Here is a 22,084-nt window from a genome sequence, read left to right on the forward strand (position 1 = left end):
ACAGATGATTTAGGCTCAATCCCCACTCTTCCCCTCGGCTCTACCACTGCCCTCTACTTTGCCCATTCATGCAAAGTAGCAGGGGTGTCCTATACCTGGTTATAAGCCCAATAAATGTATCTTGAATTTTTTTTCCAGTGTTTTATATGTATAATATATATGTTACTATATTTATTAAAGCTTCACTAGCAAGACTGTTCTCCAATCAGATATTCCAACACTGAAAAACATGAATGCTGCCCATGGTTAACACTACAGCCTCTATGGAAACAAGGTGTAGCTTTGTTTTAATTTAATAAAACACAACTGAGAGGAGCTGGGATGTCTGACATTTCCACATCCATGACGTACACAGCCACCTCTGTTTGCCATTATTTCATTGACTTCACCTGCTGCAGCCGTCATTATTCCAGCTTGTTGACTCACAGAGCCAACCTGAGTGCAGCTGACATTACTGTCATAACTCGATTTTTCACATCGAGCAAAAATTCTCACTGGTCACATAAATTTAAAACTTCACTCTTGTTTGGATTCACTTAAGCAGTAAAAGGTAGAGAGAAGTGGGGTTAAGGTGCAGGGCTGTGAACCCCTTTTAAAACAGCAGAGAGTGGGTTGCTGTGTACTACAGACAGTGTATTGCGATTGCAAGCTGCGACATTAGCACTGGAAACACACGGAAACAGTATTACTAAAGTATCCTCGTGTGTATCAGTCTGTGGTTTTATTGGGGACTCCTCCAAAAACAGGAGCGGTAGTGGTCTTGAAGGGTCATCCCATTTCCTAAGGGAATATTTCAAGTGCTCTGACTCCGTTTTAAGGGAAAGTTTGAAGCCGAGGGAGCACTAAAAAACAACGTGTTGGGATATAAACTATGAATTGGGATCACGGGGCCTTTTACAACTTCTCTACTGTGTTTTGTCTTCAGCGATGCAGAGGTTGGGCTTGGGGGGAAATATTATAAATTTAAAGTCTCTAACGCTTCAAAACAGAAGGCAACACACTATCATTGTCAGCTTGGTGTCTGAAAAGAAGTGTAAAGTGGTTCTTTTTTAAAAGAATGGCAGGTAGTAAACTTTAACAAACAAATGGACCCATATAAATAATTACAATGAATGTTAGTTGAAGTCATAGTTTGAAAGCTAAGCTGAATTCCTCGGCCCTCTGTTAGCACCTAACATGTTTCGTGACAGACTTAATTAACGTAACACCCACTACACAAACAGGGCGAATAGATATGTTTATTTTTAGGTTGTCTTGCTTTCTCGCATTGGGTCCCAGCGATGCATGAGTGCGGTTGAGGCTGCTAACCCTTGGCTGGCCCTTGTGCTTCGCAGCCCGCAGTCGACCTGCCTGTCTGCCAAGACCCGACTGCCAAACCTCAGTCCCAGGACCCTGCCTGTATATACACCGCATGCAGATCCCAAAATACCAGTATCCACAGACAACTGGGTTTATACGTTTTCCAGTGCCCAGTAGGATGCACGTGCCAAGGCTGTAGACTTGTCATGTTAGACCCATGATAGATTTGGGAGGAAGACATCCTCAAAGGTGAATAAAGGGTTGAAAGAAGTTTCTCATGGCCAACCCCATGTGTTCATGGTGCTCTTCATATGTGTGTTCTCCAGCATGGGGTTGAATTTCTACCAGAGTGCACTAAACTTGCTGTGTACGCAAAGCTGCTTTTTGTGAGGTTGGATTACACTTTCTTTCTTTAAACGACAAGGTGGACTTCTAAAACAACTCACAGCAGCTGAAGCGTAAAGCAAAACCCAACCCATCACGAGAATCCCATGCAGTTACCCCTCTACCTTTTTTAATCAATACCCACTGAGTATCATCTTCCAGTGACTGTGGAGGTTTTTTTCTCTCTCTGTAGCCCAGAACGGCTGTCAGAACAGAAAATCAATTTTTTTGCTGCACTTGACAAAGCGCTCGTGTTTCACTGTAGCCGGCATCAGTTCAGGCTGTGAAAAGGACTTTGGAGTGAGTTCTGACATTTATCAAGCAGTTGCGATGGATCTGAAAAGGTCTGTTTGTGCATGTGGAGATGCTGGTGCTTTAATGTGCACTTACAGCATCTCCTGGTGAAGCTCTCAGTGGTTGATGCTGCAAATGATCTAGGTTTGGACCAGGTTTTTCTCTGGCCTGTGGTTAGTGCAGTCTGTGAGCTGTGTGTGGAGTGTCTTTTATTTGGTGGATGATGTTGCTAGGTGGTAGCTGACAGCATGTGGTAGTATTGGCAACATCTGCCAGGAGACCTGCTGTGTGTTTGCTCAGGGTGGGGGTGGGTCTGGCCAGGAAGACTCCAGCCATTAAATAGTTCAGGCAAGTAACTCTATGGAAAACAAGACAGTGGCTCAGGAAATAGAGCACATAGAGCAGTTGTCCACCAATCCCGGGGTTGTTGGTTTGATTCCCGGCTCCTCCTGTCACATGTTGAAGTGTGAGCTTTGTTTGCATACAAACATGATTGGCATCTGTACGTGTATTTTTCCAGATCAAGTAAGTTCTCTAAACCTGTTAATGCTTACAACATTAAAATTGTAATAGTAAATGAGAGTAGGCTGTTTGCGTAATGGCAGTAGTAACATTTTAAGTCTGCTGCTTTAATTCTCACATGCTTAGCTTAGACATAAGAAATTGCCCTGGAAAAATAAAGTGGGATATAAAAGTTGTTGTTTGACTAATACTTTTAATATGATGAGGTAAAAAATTGTTGCAACAATGCTGCAAGCTGCAATAATACTAACGTTCGTCTCTGCATGGGATACTGAGACTGTGCTGGGCCTTAATTATAATTCTAAGTGCCAGGCACTTCGCAAATCCAATAGAGATTCATTAGCTCACCCGCCTTGGCAACCAACCCAGCACTGCACATGCTGCTTCCATCTTCACGCACAGCTACTCTAGCTAATTCTTGTAAAAAAATAAAAATAAATAAAAAATACTAATATGCACAAGGTTTTCTGGGTCAGAACAGGGCCAACTGCAAAGTATCCGGTGCATGGGGAAAAATCAGTTTGTGCTTCTCACCTCATAAAAACCTGAGTGAGGGAGATTGAGAGAGTTGGTGTGAGGGCTTGAAGGATTTAAGCCCTACTAACGTTACTCCTGGGTACTGTTATAGTATTTGGTGCTGAGGAGGGAAGTGATTACAGTGGAAACTTTGTTGCTCAGTGTGCTATACTTGGTGTTTGTGAGCCTCAATAGCAAGGAATTTGCTGAAACACAACATGTTTAGTATGAGGTCATCATCTAAATTGATGATAATCTTATTTTTATTCATATTTGCTGAAAAATAATGAAAATCTGTGTGACAAATTCTTCATGTGCACAGTTCAGTTCATGCTATAAGCCATGTAGTATCTTTGTATTTCACTCCCATCCACTCGATTTCCTCTATAGTGACAGATAGCCTTTCTTCTTTTCCTGTTTCCTCCTGATAGGCACCTAAAAGCAGAAAACAGCCTAGATAACACAGATAGAGGAAGTGTGACAGCGGCGTTGTTTAGAGGTTTTCACGTTGTAGCACAATGGAAAGCTATTTATAGCAGTGAGGACACAAGTCGTATTATGAAGGGAGAGGATGCTCATTGTCCTCCAGTTTAAAACAGGAGGAATAGGTGACTGTGGCAATGTGCACGGTTTGATACTAATCTGTATTGAGATGGAAAGAAGATTTTAATTTCCTGTTTCACCATGTAGCCATGTAGTTTTGGGGTTTGTGGCACATCATCTCCTTCCCAGCAGAAACAACAAGTCATGGGTTGGTTTAGTTGCAAGGTAGTTTTTCTGTGTTTGGAACCATGAGGGCACGTCATCCTTTAAATTAACCATCCTCCTTTATCATCCCAGCAGGGTCAGGAAACATTTAAGCCAATTTATTCCGATTTGATGCACTCCCCTTTGAAGCAATGTTCAGTGCTCTGTTTCCCCGTGTCACGGAGGGGAACTAAACTGATTTCTGCTTAGCCGATCTCACAATGGGCTCAGTGGCCTGTTTTGCTCGTACCTGGAGCTTACCGCAGATGAGGTGAATCACTGGTAAAGTAAATACAGTAGTTTGGGCCGCAAGCAACCGAGGCTCGAAGGGAGACTTGACAAATGGGAGAAATCTGCATTTGATAATGGCTGTTTTCCCACTGAGATAAATCAGCCAGCGTATTTATCTTTCTTCAGAATGTAATTTGTTTCCCCCCATCATGTTAATATTCATGGATCAATGGCTATGAGAGAGGCTGTATGATTATAGTGCATTCATGATGAGCTTTGACAACACTGTAATTTATTTTTGATGCATTTTCCACACTACACCACACAACACCACTTTTACACATTCTGTTTATTATTTTCATCTTTAAATCTGTTGGACTGCACTGAAGGCCGCTGAATTATTCATGTATCGTGTTGTTAAGAACATGGTCAGTTTGTATGAGGTGTGTGGTGCACTTTCACTTTCCTTTTGATTAAAAAAAAAAGCACATGCTGCAGGGAGCTTGGACTGTGTCAATACTTTGATTGGTTGCCCCCTGCTTGAAAGAAATTCAGGCAATCAGTCATTCTTTTTCATGTGAATTTAAGCTAAGGGAACATCCAAAGGCACTGTCCTGTTGTAGATTTGTATCCCTGCTCTGTGGAAATGGTGAGCAGACAGATTAGAGGTCAAAAAAGAGTGCGACAGTGCCAGCTCATCCGCCACGCTGGGTGCATTTCATCAGAAAATCCACACAGACATTTTCCCCCAAGGCACGCTCATTACCTTGATACCACATCCAATCTGTCCATTACAGAGTTGGCTGACAACTACAATTTAGGCTGCACTTTGCGACCTCACCGTTTTTTTCCCCCTGCTATAACCAGCAGCATCTAATCACTGATAGCATTATCAGCACAAGGACACACAATGTGACATCCCTGTTGCAGACCTGTCGTGTTTGTTTCTCCCTGCCACACACAGACATGGAGATGCATGCTTTCTTTTATTATTCGGGGGGATGATGTTTGCTTTATATTTAGCTGTATTTATTATGCAGTCGCAGGGAAGGTCAAGGCAAAAGGTCGACATTTTGGCAAACACATTCAAATGCTTTCTTGGCGTGAGTTAAATGAGAAGATCGATGCCAGTTAAATTGGAAGCGACCGCCAGAAGCCTCCTGACTTAGCGCAAAGACCGAAGAAAAACAGCTATTGTGGCTCTTCAGCTTGCTGGCACCTTCAGAGCATATATTTGATTTGTTTAATGTGTTCAAAAACAAAAAATGTAAACAAGTAACAGCACCAGTTATTTCCTGGGGTGTCCATGATCCTGGCTATTGGCAGGCAGGAACTGCCAAAATCTAAACTAACAGGCTTTTTTTGTGACGCAAAGGCACATGTCAATAATTTTACCATTGGAAACGGGGGAGGTGCACTGTTCTGCACTGTTAACAGTTTTGATTTATTTGTATATGTTGAATAACAAAAATATGTAGATTGGCTGCAGTAACTTGTAAGCCAGTCCTCCAAACAAATGTCATGACGTTGAAGCATGACATCATGTCTGCTTGTCCCTCTGCTCCATCTCAAAAGGGGATATGGTACTTTTATGATGTTATATGATGCCTTTTATAGTTTCATAATGGAGTTTCCTGCAGCATTTTAAACAGGGCCGTATATTTTGGAACTCCTGCTGATAGTTTGACAAACTTGGATTATGCTAAACCTTCTGCAAGGAAATGCATTTGACGTATTTTATTATTGCACGGGTTCCACTGGTCTCTTGGTTCTGTTGGCAATTATTTGCCTATGGACCGCTGATTAGATTTAGATTGTAAAGGTGTCTTAAAGCTTCAATGAAAATGTGGCTTGAGGTAAAATACCTTTAAACCACTCTAGCCAACTTTTGCTGTAGATGCAGGGTCTGCACTTACGGAATGACTTCACTGGTTCCAATGTAAAAGTTAAGTTCAGGCAAATGGTTGTGTTGTGCCAACCATGTTCAACAGATCACAGATCAGAGTTTGAAAAGATCTTAGATAGTTAGCGCAGATCCTTGAAAAGAAGACAGATCTGGCCCTTGGGGTACCCCTCTATAGCTGCTGTTTCGCTTTGGCTAATGCTGGAATGTGACAACTGGTCACGGCAGAAGAAAGGGGGGCCTATTCTGGATTGGATACAGTGCAGTACGCTCTGTTAATGTGGCATACTTGGCCATTACAATCTGACCACTGAAAGCTGTCAAAGCCCCACTGCTCCACAATGTGATACTTTAGGTTATGTTTTCTGTGCTACTCTCATTCTTTTTTTTTTCATTACTAAAGCAAGAAATCTTCCACATTCCCAAAATAGCTGTATTTTTAATTTGTGATTGGATTACAAACCAATTCTGGTGGAGCATTAATGTGATTTATTTATTTATTTTCTAATCAGAGACAGAAGGCTTTTGAGCAGAAACAGAATGCGCCTTTGTTTCTCCAGCTGCTCCCTTGGCAGCTCTGCAGCGCTCAGATCCTCAACTGGCTCTGTGATTTGTCATCAGCAATTAAAGTTGTCTTCATTATAATCTTCACAGCAGATCAAAAGTTATGTGGTTTCACAAGGAAACTCCAAAGTTCTATGGAACAGACCTGTACCACAAAATATAGACTCTGCATGGGTTTAGCCTGCAGGAAAGTACTTTATGCTACTTTATAGCTGCACAAGTGTCAGGCGAGCACAACAATTCAGTTCTCCAAGTTCTAGTTGTTTCCAGGGTCTAATACATCGATTTTCACTGCAGCCTTGAGAAGAAGGAACTTTCATCTTGGCAGTGAACAGCAGACTCAGCTGGACCAGTGTGTGACTGTTGATTCTTGTGAATAATGTAGGTCTGCAAAACCCTGGCGAGTGTAGAGCATATTGTGATACAATGTGTCCATAACTGCATTTGTGAGAATACATGTGAACTTTTTTGAATGCATATTGTACAGCTGGACTGAGGTGAAAAGTGGACCGTTAATAGTGGAACATTAGGAAAACCAGTGTCAGACACTGTATTTTGTACCCAGATTTGGGGTTGGAGCTGCATGAAAGAGAGAGAACAGGCAGAATTTGTTTGAAAAGATATTAACCTACATAATATAATCCTAAAATATGTCTGTGTTATAAATTTCATCACCCTGATTAGCATTTGGGGTGTTATAGCTGCATGCACTATGTATTTTGAGTTGAAACAAATAATTAAACATGGATTGAAATAAAGAAATATGAATAAATGATGACAGTCCTCGTGTTCAGTTTTGCATATTATAATTAAATATTGAAACCAGAAAACTGTGCATTAAGATTATTATAAAAATAGCTTAATTCTGCATAAAGTCTTGTGAAGCAACAATGTTGGTGTCTACAGCAGAGAGCTGAGATACAGCAACATCTGTCTGGCATTTTAAATCATATCCCTGGCCTGTACACAGCTGCAATTTATGTATAGTTTGGCTAAGTCTGAGAAAAGCACTCAGCCCATTTTTAATCAAGCGTCAGATTTATCACTGTGGATGCAGGCAACTCAGGGAGGCCACCCTAATTACCCGTCACAGTCAGACACTGTAATTAACTGCCAAGACCCAACTAGATGCAGAATTTGGACAGACTGATTGGCTGCTTATTTGTTTTCCTGTAACACGCTGGAGGTGATTTTTCTGGCTAAATCCCACTGGTGGAATGGAGAGTGTTAAAGTTGGCCACTGTTTCACTGATAAGAGCTGGGCGTGTGGGAAGCCAGCATGGAGGATTTTGGAAACCCTATAAAACTCTTAAGCATCCAGTTCTGCAGGAGATTGGCTCATTTGAATGTGTTTCTGTTCCGTTGCCCACAGTAGCTTAACTTGGGCCTCTTTATAAGGTGAGACATTTTCTAAAGTACCTTTAAATTTTACTTTAGAGGACTTTTATTTTAATGTATACAGAAACCGTTTTCCAAAGACTTACTTGGTGGTCTTTGGGGTGTGTAATCTGCAATGTGCATTTGGCTTTCATGTTGTAGTGTGGTTCATTTTAACCGCATCAACACATTTTGCTTTTTTATTATGCAGAGATGCTACAGCACGTAGATCTGCTTGGGAGCTTGCTGAATATGCTTCATCTTCATCTGCTGTCCTTCAAAGACCAAACTACCTCTGCAGTTAAATTGTCATGTGCATCATATAAAACGTCCATCATATAAAAACTCAATTAATTCCACGGCTGTTTTGAGGTGCGAGTCTTGATTTTCTGAAATTCCAACCCCATCCTTGCCTTCACTGCGTCTGCTGAATTTATGCCCACGGGAGAAAAAAGCATTCGTTTTATTAGCCATTGATTTCCCATAGCTTTCCCCTCTGGTGAGGTTGAAGATTCATCACAGTCTTTTATTGACACCATCATTCAGGAAACACCGTGGTGAGCTCAGTCTCCTTTTTAGCTGAGGTGGCAGCGGAGGCATCAGCATCAGATGTCCAGCTAGTGATCAGTCAATCACTTAGCTGAACATAAAGATTTAAAAAAAAAAAAGAAAAATAGTTGAAGGAGTCACACTCTTAATGATAGGGTTCATAATTTCTGAACCTTGGGAAACGCGGCCTATGGACGGTGGATCTGTTTCCAGACTTTGGTTTAAATTCAATTCATCAGACAAAATATTGAGTTGGTCAGAACCAATATTTAGACACTTAAACAAGCTTATTTGCTTTCTTGCCAAGAATAACATGAAGGGACTGGTCCCACTTTAAGTGTCCCTCCAAATCACCTGGGAGTGGATGTTAGTTACGTTATTTCCAGTAGTGGCGTAGCTTTACCTGTGTTAGCAAAAGGGACATCAGACAAATAATTTGGATGCATCAATACAAGTGATTGTTGATTTCTGGCACTGAAATCATCAAGGGCCACCCTGGTGCCGGTCCCAAGCCAGAATTGTGTCAGATAATTGTCATCATTTTAAGGCCTATTTGTGAACTTGTGTCAGAGCTAAGCTGTTGCCTCTCCTTCCAGTTTAGATTCCAGTCAAGTCACGGTAAGCTGAAGGCCTGCTAGAATTATTCTGTAATCACTGGCATCAATGTTTTGACCTCATTTTCAGCAAGAAAGCCCACACAATACATGTGTTTCACATTCAATATAGTCATTTTGGCAATGTTGGCACTTTTGTGGCACATTTTGTTCTTACAGAACATATACCTGATAATTATTTAAGCAACAGAAAAACTGGCACAAATATCAATTATCAGTCTGCATTTATTTCAAGGCTTAGTCCAAATCTGTTTATGTGCACATTACACATTCACCTTCTGCACCATGGGTTGACCCTGGCCTATTTGGAGTTAGTTGTTCCGCTAATCAGGAAGCCAGCTTCACAGGGGACATGAAAGCAAGTCCGTGGCCTGACAAAAGGGAGACAGCAGCTTCCTGACGTTTAGCTCAGATTGTTTCAGCCTCTTTGAAGCTCAGAGCTCCCGGAAGAAATCTGTCTCTTCTGATTGGCCGCTTGCACAGACTGAGGATGTAACGGAGACTTTATCGTAATCAGCTATGAGTTGACCTGTTGGGTCTGTTGATAATGGAGCCACAATCATTCAGAAGTGTGTTCTTTTCAACATTGTAATGAAATGCATTCATATTTATATTACTTATTTGCTTTCATCAACTTGAACCATGCTTTTATCACATTTTGGAGCATTTCTATTTAATTGTGTATTGTGTAGAAAACACTGCCGACTCCTATGAAGGACTCCCCCTCTCTCAACTGTGTGTCAGGCACATGGATGTAGAATTTAGCCATTCTTGCAATTCTTTTGTAGCTTTCTTATTTATTTTAACTTGACTTTAACTTATGGGATGGGCAGGTTGTGGTGGGGTAATGTGTATAATGTGTCCACAATCTGTTACACCACGAATAAATAGATATGCCACAGTTACCACAAAGAGATTGACAAGACCCATTAAAAGATGCTAAGTGACTCACAAGTGATAAACAGCTACCTGAAACTATCCCAAAAGGTGCAGAATGATCAATGACAGACACAACGCATCCAAAAATAGACATAAAATAATCACAAATGGTCATGAAATTACAACAAACACACACACACACTTATAAATCAACAAAAACATGAGACGTCCAAGCACAAAAAGAGAAAGAAGAAAATGGAGGTTGGCCGTTCTCCAGCCTGTGGCTAAAGGATCATTTTGTCGCAGTCTGTTGACTAAAACCTTCTGTTCCATTGTGACCATTTTTCATTATAATTTTTTATAATTCTAAATTTTCATCACTTATTGGCATTTTGTAGGCATCATCTAAATATAAATTTAACCGGCCTATTCATTCCCCCAAACTGCCTGCTGGTTATTCTGCACCCTTGGGAAACTGCTGGGAGCTTCAGGATGGGCTATTTTAAATCAATGAAAAGATAGATCAAGTGAACCGAGCAGCGGAGGGGGAAAAAATGTAGGTCAGTGCCTCGAACACAAAGTATGTTTCATCCTCTGTGTCTCAGGTTTATTTTGAGGAATATAGGAAAACAGATGAAACCCTTTGCCAGCCATTTTTTCTTTTTTTTTCATGTCCACAGTGACCAGCTATGTTGAACTCCATCCAACAGCAGTTTATCACTTTCAAATGATGAAAGGAAACAAATAACTGCCGCTAACCTCAACATAAAAACTGTCAAATTAATGTCAATTTTCGTCTTACACACCCGGAAAGGGAAGAGACTTTGCATAGCTCAGCATAAATATTTCACAAGTAAGCCACTGGCGGTGTGACAGTTTTTTTTTTCCTTTTTTTTTATGAATACTATCTGGACTTTTATGCATTTTCCTCTCTTCCCATATTCGTGCCAGTTTGGCTTTCAGAAACTGTGGGAAAGTAGCAGTGCCACTTCTGGCCGGGTAATTGTTCTGCAAGCAGGGCTATTGACATACATTATGATGTTTGAACACGCCCTTATTACTCACATCCTCAGCTTTCAGGCTACAGATATACAATCTAAACAGATACAATGAGCTGATTAAAAATGGAAATATTTAATTAACATCTTTACATATTGTGTGTATCTGTGTAGCCTGCAGCATTAACTTTTCAGTGAGAAATGGGAAGTATATTTATTCAGGTAGGAAGAACAGTAACCCGGAGAGAAAACCATAAAGACAGAGCCTTAGCATTTCCTCCCCCTCCACTTCTTACTCTTTTATCTTCATCACCATCTCCCCGTTGCCTGGATCAAAGCAGCTGATAATCAGCCAGTGAATGAATCTCTCAGGCCCACACAGCAAATGTAATGGCTTTACGTGATTGTTCAACTTTTTACTGTGATAGATGCTCAGGTACCTCTAGGATTAACAAAGCAGAGAGAGGGAGACACAAGATCGCCACGTGTTCATTTGCCTCATGTGGTAAAGGACAATACTTTACCACTTTACCTGGTGAAATGTATCTGCTCTGGTGATGCTGGGAACAAAGCCCCGAACCGAGTTTTCCTGCCAACTGCCACACCACATGAGAGAGGACGACGTAACGTAAAGGATATTGTGTCATAGTGTGGAGCCCGCAGTGCACAAACACACACACCTTTAATCAGATTACTAGTTTACCCCCGACCTCTGTGCATGTCTTAGAAACTCTGCACACTCTATGATCACTTTCTAATCCTGTTAATGTTGGATTAACGCTGGGTGATCTGGACCTTGACAACTGGCCACACATGCACTGCTTTTTATTGCGCTTTTCTTTATCCCGCTTTAGAGCACATTACTGGATATTAATGAAGATGAAACCAATAATTAGCCTCGTCCTTCCAATGCAAATCATTTTGAGTTCTCAGAGAGATGTGATGTCAAAAATCAGTCTGTTCTGTTCACACTCACTAAACTCTCAAGCATTTGTTATAAACTGTGCAGAAACAGTCATCTGGAGCATGATGAGCAGAAATGTACATCTTTAAACACATACCTCATGGCATGGGCTGCTAACAGTTATTATAATGAGTCCACAAATACTTTTCTTTAACAAAATACCTAGGAATAGAAAATTGGTTGTGTGGCAGCACTTTACGTTGTTACTCGTGAATGAGTAAAGTCACAGTGGCAGTATACATCCTTAACCCTGCCACTTCCATGTTCGGACATTAGCCAAAACTAAAGTTCCAACAAACACGTGGAATAAATTTCTCCCAAAGATGATTTCAGTCATGTAAGATAGATATTATAATGCTTATCTTTCTTCATGTGAGTAGTATTTTATTACTGAGCTATACATACAACAAACCCACACACTGGCGAAGCTAGAGCCAAAAAATTGTCACAATCCTTCTTGACAAATGATGATTAATTACTGAGAATGCGTAGTGATTATTTTTCTGTCAGCTATACTAATTGATAAATAGCAAATAGTCTTCACACTGCTCTATACTTACTCCACCTTTACACATTTTCTTCTATTTTACTGCAGTTCTGATTTGTTTTGTCCCTTCGGTACACAGGCTTTTTCTCCTCATAAAGTCCTAATCATCTGCATTCCTGTTACTCCTGCACAAAGCCAGCGTGATGGGTTTACTTCAGTGGTGCGCCAGCCAAAGATTAGCGTTGTGTGAATGGGCCTGTTTGCTGCGGCTCTCAGTCTGTGTGTTTAAATATTACTTAGATTGCTCAGTTAGGAGATGGAAATTTAATTGGCCAGACAAGGTGTATTGTAAAAGGGCTGGTAGTGGAGCAGTTTGCTGAATCATTTGAATGGATGGATAAAACAAAGAGGTCCATGTCTGTATCATTAACAGTGTTATGATGGTTGGCTAATCCATCTCAATACTGCTGTCAGGGTGCAAGAGGATGGACTCTGCTACACAAGGTTGCAATGCAGCCAGTCCTGATTATATTTAGTGAGTGCAGTTTATATTACAGATGTTTATTGAAGTGGACCAAGCCGCCCACTACACATGCTGCAGACAGTCAGGCTGGACCAAAGCCCAAATATTTAAAACTGACCCAAGTGTAGTGTTTTGCAAAGCAGTTGCAAAACAAGAAGATATTCTTGTAATAAAACACACAAAACGTTCAGAGTAAATGTAGGTTTTTTCTGTTAGACCACAGCGAGTGGGAGAGAAGGTCGTGCAGTGTTCTAGGAAATTTGTTACACTTCAGGAAAAACTGAGATGGTCCCTAGTGCAGGGTGTGTTTGAAATCTGTAAACTAAACTTTACAAGGATGCCATTTAGAAAACAAAGCATTTCACATATGTGCAGATCTGACTCTATGGAATCAGTCTCGTAGCTGAGGGAGGGTTAAGATATCGCAGTTGTGGATTCTAGAAGAAGGAAACACATCCCCCTCCCCCCACTCCCCTGCTACTGCCCAATTGCAGACCACTCACCTCTCCTGGAAATTCCTGTGTCCTGCATATCAATAGCTGCTCCCTGAAGCTCCAGATTTCTATACATTATCCCATAAATCTGAATTGAATTTCCTCGTCTTGTCATAAGATGCCTGCCTTTGTGCCGTGGCTTTATATGTGGAACGCAGTTATGTGTCTATGTAGGAGGTGTAACATTGCTGTCTATCACACTGCAAAGGACAGTTCAGAGTGTAGCTCATCTGTGTTTCGCCTGGAGCCCATCAGTGTTAAGTTTTCCACATAGCTGGTGATTAGAAACAAAAAATTGAAAAAAATGACGTCTGAACCAAACAGTGGATTTGGAGAATCGCTTCATTCCAGCTTAATTCACAAATATAAAAATAGTGTTGACCCCATACATCAAGGGATGAAGGTGGTCATTATGAATGCCACCATAATTCGCAGACAGTTGCCATGCAATATTGTATGTGTTCCACCTTTGTTCACATACTTCCATGATACTTCATACTTCATTGATTTATGTGTGTTTCACATTCAGTCTAAACATATTGAGCTACTGTCCCTTACAGAGGCCTTAGTGGGCATCTGTTCATGCCCCACAGCACATGAAAAAGCAAATCTCTGCTGATGAGCTCATTGTTGGGGAGGCGCTGGAGAGCAGCATTTGCATATTGAGAGACACATTCACCAAACCTGATAGAAGGGCAATTTTCTCCTGAATGAATGAAGTGGACAGGTGAAAGTAGACCTCAACACATTACAAATGGCCCTCAAAAAAAAAAGGAAAAAAAAATCCTACCTGCTAATGTCTTTTTTCAGCCAGTGATGGAAATCTCTGAGATTTCACCTCTTTCCACACACAAAAAAAAGAAGAAAATTGAAAAGACCAAATCCGTCCTGTACTTGTGAATAGAGTGCCCCACTGCCTGCCTGCCCTACATACGATGGCTGAATACAAAAGACCCCCTTCTGTAAGAGCAATCACTCCGGGAGACCACTCTATCTGCACCACTGCAGCGACAGGCCTCAATGAAGCCATCACCACCAGCTCTGTTGTCACACACACACACACACACACATACACACACACACACTCGAATGCATGTGCACACTCTCGCAAATACAAAGACGGACACCTTGCACGTAGCTGTTTATTCCTTTAGCCTGTGTAGACACACACACACAGAAACACAACCACACACACACATACACACACCCAAACCAATTCCCAAACCCTCTTTGCTAATGCATTCTTTTCATCCTCTAGTGCCAGGCAGGAACAGGGAGGGAGATGAGTGGTTGGTGGTGATTTGAATATTTAAATTATTTATCACAGGAGAGCATTGAGAGAAGACATGCTAAGAGACACAAGGGAGCTGGCTGACGGACACCGTAATTATTCAGTTTCAGAAAGGAATATTTTGGATGAATTTTGAGGATAATCGTAGAGCCTGTGTAGTAATGTGAGAATGTTATGGTTTCTATATTCTCAGGACATTTAGCTCCATGTAAACCCAGCATTACAAAAATAAGTTTCATTGTTGATTATGATTATGTTTATTGCTTTTATGTCCCAAATCCTCTCGCTCTCATATCATACTCCACACTCTAGTGAGACTGTAAAACATTTAATAAATAATCGCTCACTGTGGAGCTACAGTCAGAAAGGAAAGGGTTTGTAAACTGAATGATGTAATGCACCGGGGTCCTTAGAAATATCAGACAAGGGAGAGTTCCACTTTGGCTTCAGAGCCTGAGAAACGCACACTTGCCTTTCTCCGGTGGAGAACAATCCTGGGAAATGGAAGAATTTACTATAGCTCACGCGATGACAGCGTGTTGAGCTATGGCAAAGATAGGGGTAGGCTTGCAGGAAAAGTATTTCAATGTAATTATTACCTTCACACTGCATGTGTAAGGTTATGCTCTGCCTTTTTATTCCAATGCTTTGTACTTTCCCTGCTCTCGCCGCCTCCCTCCCCCCTTTCCCTCACAAGAGAGTCACAATTTCTAGACAAAGGAAGTCCCTTTTCCCTCTTTCTTGTGCGCCATGGACAAACACAGAAACAGAGCTAATGGTATTAATATCCCGAGAGGGAAAAGGTTGCCACTGGGTCAGTGTGATCGAATGCTTGGGTTTTCTCACGTAGCGTAAGTTTGGATGTGGTAACATGCGGATCAAACATAACATTTTTGTTATGTGGGAGACAGAGGACAGGACGAAGTGTAGTCCCTCTGCTTATTTCCAGCCTTGTCTGATTGGCATGCCCATGCATGGAACAGCATAATTAGCTGCTGTCTTTTGAAGTTCTGTATGATAATAAATAATAATGTCTGCCATGCACAGGCATGTTCTTTTTAATTAATTCTTACATTAACTCTAGGGTGATCTATAATAGGATTTTCTTAGTTTGCTCCAGTACTTGAGTCAGCTGAGTATAGTTTTTATGAAGCCCCCGGCTGCCTCAGCGATGCTTGACGTTACACAAGTTACTGTTTGTCTGTTTCACTCACTGTAGCATTAAACATGAGCCCCAGGTTTTGACAGTGGTTTTGTCTAAAACAAGTTATTATTTTCTGTGGGGTACTGGTGTCTCTTTTTTTGTTAATCTTTAATGAACCAGGGGGCCTAGTGCCTCAGTGGTAAAGCATTGGGTTGGCAAGCAGAAGGCTGCAGATCCAAATCCCACCCCACCAGGTGTGGCCCCACCCAGGCACCAGATAAAAGGGGAAGGTTGCAGCCACGAAAGGCATCCGGTGTAAAAAATCACGCCAAATCAACGTGCGGAACATGTTCTGCTGTGAACGCCGAAAGCTGTTGACAATGACTGTCATGCAACAACAGGATCCACCATGGGTCCAAATAAAGCTATTGTATGTAAAACCTGCATAAATGCATTTTCTTTATTTCAACCTTGAAATAAGATAAGTTAAGAAATAAAAGTTAAGATAAGAAATAAGTTAACTTTTTGATTAGTATATTTTTTTTTTCTTACTGGAAAATGAAACTGATAAGAACAACAGCAACCTTCCAAGTAATTTGAGTTTCATTTCAGTGCTCGAGTTTATTCGACAGGTGGCACTCAACAGGCGGCTTTGTCTACAGCTGAGTGGAGTTTTTAAAAAGCCCCGAAGCTGTTTTTACCAGGTATCTCAGAGACGTGTTGTACTTTTAAACATTTCAACAGTTTCATCGCGAATGCATGATTTAAAGAGTTTCAATTTGCCCCCAGAAACAGTATGACTTTATAATAGTTAATAAATTTGAACCCAGCACAATGTATAGGGAAACTCTGGTTTCACTGCAGACTGTTTTTCCTGTTTCACTCCTTTTTTTTGTTGCTTTGTTGTTTACTGTCGGGTTTTCTTCCTGCCAGCTTCCTCCCGTCAAGAACATTAAATTTGCTAACATTTTTATCCTTGACCATCAGCGTCTTAATGTGTATTGCAGCTCCATCTTTAATCAAATTTAATATTTTTAATATTTATTTTTAAATCATACTTTGACTTGTGGGGGATTCTCCCTCTTGGCTCTGAGTTGTTGGAGCTCCCATCCAATTCATCACTCTAAATCCCTGCGGTGAGCCTCATTTGTTGCAGCCTGTGAGTGTACACGAATGCAGCTCATGTCCTCTGTAATGATCCACTAATTATGAGACTCCACAGCAGCGTCGGGGGTGTGAAACCACCTGTCCGTGTGCGTATGTGTGCACTGACATATGCACACGCTGTGTGTGTGACTGAGGGAAAACCAATGAGCTTGTCTGTGTATTTAATCACACTCTCTGTGGTCTGGTTATACCATTACTTTGTCTAATAAATTTCAGGAGCATGGAAATCCCAATTTCATAAGATGACAAATTGTTCTGTATATACTCTTCTAATTATTATGCTCGCCTTAGTTTTATGTTTTATTAACTTTAAGGTGCTATAGTGTTTTTTTAAACTGAAAGTCACTATTGATCTATTTATCACATGACAACTTGTTGAAAGGGGTCAGTCATAGCAAGCAAATCATCTGACTCTGCAACTTTCACATGATTTTTTATTTTATGCGCACGCCTTTGTTTTGCTTCACTCTCACAGTTCACAATAGTGCCATTTAGATCTCCAACAAAAAAATCTCAAAATCGATGCACACTCTCTGCCCGGAACAGTCAAATGAAAACCAAAGCTGCTTCATATTTGCGGAATGTGTAAATAGGCGTTTTAAATATGATAAAACATCAGTGGTCACTGCTTGGTTCTGCTGTCCATGACTGTCAAAACAGTAATTGTAGGATTAAAGACCATGTGGAGTTAATGTTACAAAATAACACATTACACAATATTTGACCACAGTGTGGAAACAAAGTTAAAAATCAAATGATTTACTAAAAAAAAAGATAAATAAAATATATTTTTCCAGTGTAAAAGCTAAAACATTGTGTCTGAATCTATGTCTTCTGCTCCTTCCAGCCGAGCCATCAAGACCAACCAGGACCTTCTTCCCGAAACTCCATGGACCCACATTCTGTATGATGACTTCTGGGGCACCCTGCTCACTCACAGTGGCAGCCACAAGTCCTTCCGTCCTCTCTGCACCCTCTCCTTCCGCCTCAACTACACCTTGCATGGCCTGCATCCCTGGGGCTACCACCTGCTGAACGTGCTGCTGCACGGCCTGGTCACTGCCCTCTTCACGGCCTTCAGTCGCCCGCTGTTGGGCGGAGGGTGGTGGAGCCTGCTGGCCGGCCTTCTCTTTGCTTCTCACCCGGTGCACACTGAAGCCGTCGCTGGTGTAGTGGGTCGGGCGGATATTGGCGCCGCTCTGTTTTTCTTGCTGTCCCTTCACTGCTATGTGAGACACTGTGGACTTCGTAGGGACGCACACGGGACCTTTTACACCGGGCAATGTGGTGGCAGTTCCATCACCAGGTGCTGGGGCTGGATGCTGGGGAGCCTGTGGTTTGCAGCAGCCAGCATGTTATGGAAGGAGCAAGGGGTGACGGTGCTGGCTGTGTCGGCTGTGTACGACCTCTTTGTGTTCCAGAGAATCCGGTTTCGCCAGGCTCTTCCCCTCCTGTTAGGAAAGGTAAACGAATGCATGCTCCTGGGGTCTTTGTGTGTGTTCGCTGACTCTTGTCTTGGCATCTTTGCTTATCCAGTTTCCTCTTCCTTCCCTGAGAGGCAAACCTCAACCAGCTGTTAATGGTTTCTGTATGGTGGATTAGGTTTTGCGTTTAGTTTTGTTTTGTGTCTCTGTGTTTGCTTTTCATTAGGAGTGTAATTAGGAAAGCTGTTTGCCTGTGCAAACTGCACATTTGCTGCATGAAAAGCAAGCTACTCCCATTTGTCATCTGCAAACAGGAAGAACCCAATATGCAGAGGGGGGGAATTTTCCACTTCCTCACAACACTGCTGCCAACTTCAATTTGCTCTAGTAAATAGATACACATTAATGCAAGGAAAACTAGATTAGGATCTCAGTGTCATTATGCTGTGTGTGTGTGTGTGTGTACACATTGTACATTCATGGAAGCAGAGGCTGAGCAGGAAAAGCTATTATCAGGGTGAGTTGTTTTTCATTCTTTGGTGACAATAGGTATGTGCAGGAAAACATTGCACTTTGGTAACTGATGCGCTCCACTTGTCGAGTAAGCTGTCCAAACATACACAAGTGTATACACACACACACAGTAAGCTTCCTCTGCAGGAGTCAGTTTTCCCTCCAAATCAAGTTCACTTTGAGGAGGACGACCTTGACGTAGTGACTCATCTGATTACGGGCATCAGTATTTGATTTGAGAGCCTTCTCACACAGGCCCTCCACATTTAATTAGAGAAACTGCTCCTTATCCAGCATTATGGCCGTCGTAAAACGCATAACTAGTGTAATAAAATGTCCCCTTGGTTTTACTGAGCAAGGACAAAAAGAGTGTATGTGTGTGTGAGTGAGTATGCCCATGGGGATGATTTCTTTCTTGTGGAAATATCTAGAAACAACAACAAGCTGTGTAATGTAACTCTGCATAGCGTGTCACAAATGTCCTACAGCAAAGTTTCTTTTGTGTACAAACTCCGGGTCCAATACAAACTTTTTAATTTACTCCGCTACAGTGAATAAAAATGAAAACATACAGTATTCTACCTACAGCGTGCACACACACACACACACACACACACACACGAACACACCTGAGGCTGTAGTTTTTTCTAGGAGAACTATAACTGTAATTAAAGGACTGGAACTGAACAGCCTAGAGAGATCAGAGGGAAAAAGTTACGATTTTTCCCTGTGTCTGGCAGAAATATGTGTGGGCTTTCATAACTGCTGGACCTCAGCAGATGTAAAGCAACACCTGTCTTTAAACTACACTCTGTCATAAAGCTGCTAAATAATGTTAGAGGAGCTCTGCAGAAGGAAACCGGATTTACTGATGGAGAGTAGACAAATAGATGATGCAATAGAATGTCACAAAAGTGTGTTTAGACCACATTTATATCACATTTATTTTATTTAGGAGTCCATGACAAGAGTGCAGACGGGAAGGAGTAGAGGAACTAAACAAGAGAGACCATTACCTGGAACCAGACTAAAGAGCCCTTTAGTAGTCCAAATAAGGGGATTTCTAGCACACATTATTTTCAATTCAGCCAGTTTGGGCTGTGAAGGAGCTCAGTTGAGTCTTTCTGTTACTCCGCTGTCATCCTGCTCCATCGCACACAGAGCACCGGGAAAAAATTCAGAAAGAAGTGTCTTCTGTCACTGCACAGCACACAAAATACAAGAGCAGTGATTCTAAAATAAGTAGAGGGGTAGAGACGAAGTCACACTGTATGACAGTGGCATTGTGGGAATTACATTTTCTTCACACGTTGCCCCTTTTGTGTATCCTATTTCGCATCAGCTTGTTCTGTGTCTTCTTTAAAGCTCTATCAGGTTTGACTATTTCATTCTGTGTGAACATACCCAGCATTCTGATACAGCCCCCCAAAAACAAGGAACAATTTGACAATTTCTCACAAAATTCACAAATTGTTATTTGCTTAAACTATGATCTGGGATAAGCGTTGTCAGTCATTTTGATTTTGGATTTTTCTCCGGATAAACAATAACAGCAGACGCATTTTTTGAGGCTTAGTTAGGAAAAACATGCTAATTCAGATTTTTGTGCAGTATTCGCACACAAATGCTGTTTTTTGTTGAGCTATTTCACTACTACTAATCTCCTTTCGGCTTATCCCGTGAGTTCAGGGTCGCCACAGCGGATCATTGTCCGCATGTTGATTTGGCACAGTTTTTATGCCGGATGCCCTTCCTGACACAACCCTCCCCAATTTCTACTGGGCTTGGACCGGCACTGCATCGCTGGGGAGGGGGGATGGGCTGTTAGGGGTTCAGTGTCTTGCCCAGGGACACTTCGACATATAACCAGGGCTGGGGATTGAACCACTCACCCTGTGGTCCGTAAGCAACTGCCTTTACCAACTGAGCTATAGCCGCCCCCCCTGTTGAGCTATTTCACAAAAAGAAAAAACTAGTGTAAGTGTTAAAGTACCGTTCACTTTTCCCAAAACAGCGAGATCACCAGTCGAAAATAAAATGATAAATTAAGCAATAGTTATATTAACACAATTCCAGGCCAACCTTTTGTTTAGTCTACACTAAGTGACATATTTAGTGCCTTTGGGATATTTAGAGTTCTGCATGTTTGAGTGAAATTTCAGTGTAAAACAAACATTTTATTGAAGAAATTTTAAGAATAAATTATAAGATTTTTGTTAGGATTGTGACGTGTAATAAAGCACTTTTAATTCTGACCCTGTATAAACACATTTAGTAGAGACAAAGCCTTGGAAATGAAGCCACAAGCGAAAAGACATCGAGCACAATGGGGTCCAGCTTTCTAGTCTGTTGCACTACAGTCTAAAATATTACATCACCCTCTGCTCTTGTCAGAAGCTGGAATGAAAAATCACATTTCTTTGTGTAGTTATCACACAGTAGCACTAGGATATCAGCAGCAGCTTCCCCCCTTCTCTGCCCACACAAAATAGTCATGCTTGCACCACCCGGTCAAATGCTGCTGCCAACACGCCCCCCAGCACCTCCCGACACTGCAAGCACATCTGGCTCGTTTATCACTCTGGTGGTGCCCACCTCTGTTGCCCCAGTTGTGGTTATCTTGGCACGGAGCTTGTTATGTGCCAGTGCCGTCCACGAGGGCGATTATTAGCCAGACATGGAAACACAAAAGTAAGAAGGGGAAACTGTGCCCTCACTTCCTTTTCATTATCTGCCCTTGGTCTTTCTCACCCAACGTGTTAACAAATCACTTTGGGAATGGATGCCCCAGACTCTTCTGTATCATAGTAACATTGCAATGTTTTCAGTGATCAAACCAACCAAAAAATTTTAATTTGTCCAAAAATGATGCTGAACAACGAAAAATCCCGATCATGACCATTTTCTCATTGCAGCCATGTGGGGAAAAAAAAAAAAAGGGGGGGGGGGGGTGGGGGGGGTTGGCAGCAGTGTTGCTAGGGTGACAGATATGGTTCAACTAACTCTCCATTTCTCATCTTATTGCCTTCCTAATTAGACTGAGATCAGACTTCAGATGAGACAAGGTTGAACCGAGGGAGAGTTAGAGAGTGATGGATGGACCCAAAAAAAGGTGTGGCATTAGTGCTGCACTCTGTTGAGAAGTAAAAAGAGTCCTGTAAGCTAGGATCTTAAGAACATAATGTCTTTGTTCTTTCCAC

The 22,084-nt window shown here is 41.6% G+C and overlaps 1 protein-coding gene across 2 annotated transcripts in view; it reads left to right on the plus strand.

Moving 5' to 3' along the window:
* The window catches only part of tmtc2a (transmembrane O-mannosyltransferase targeting cadherins 2a), a 51,872-nt gene that overhangs the window by 7,828 nt on the left and 21,960 nt on the right, over positions 1–22,084 (plus strand). The window contains exon 2 of one of the 2 annotated variants that reach the window (XM_067490738.1): positions 17,795–18,410. In XM_067490738.1, coding sequence (XP_067346839.1) covers positions 17,795–18,410 — 616 coding nt within the window. Of the gene's footprint in view, positions 1–17,794; positions 18,411–22,084 lie in introns of those variants that run through there. The other variant, XM_067490739.1, reaches the window with a different exon arrangement.

The sequence above is a fragment of the Channa argus genome, chromosome 21 (genome assembly GCF_033026475.1).
Source record: "Channa argus isolate prfri chromosome 21, Channa argus male v1.0, whole genome shotgun sequence".
In the NCBI taxonomy this organism is placed as follows: Eukaryota; Metazoa; Chordata; class Actinopteri; order Anabantiformes; family Channidae; genus Channa; species Channa argus.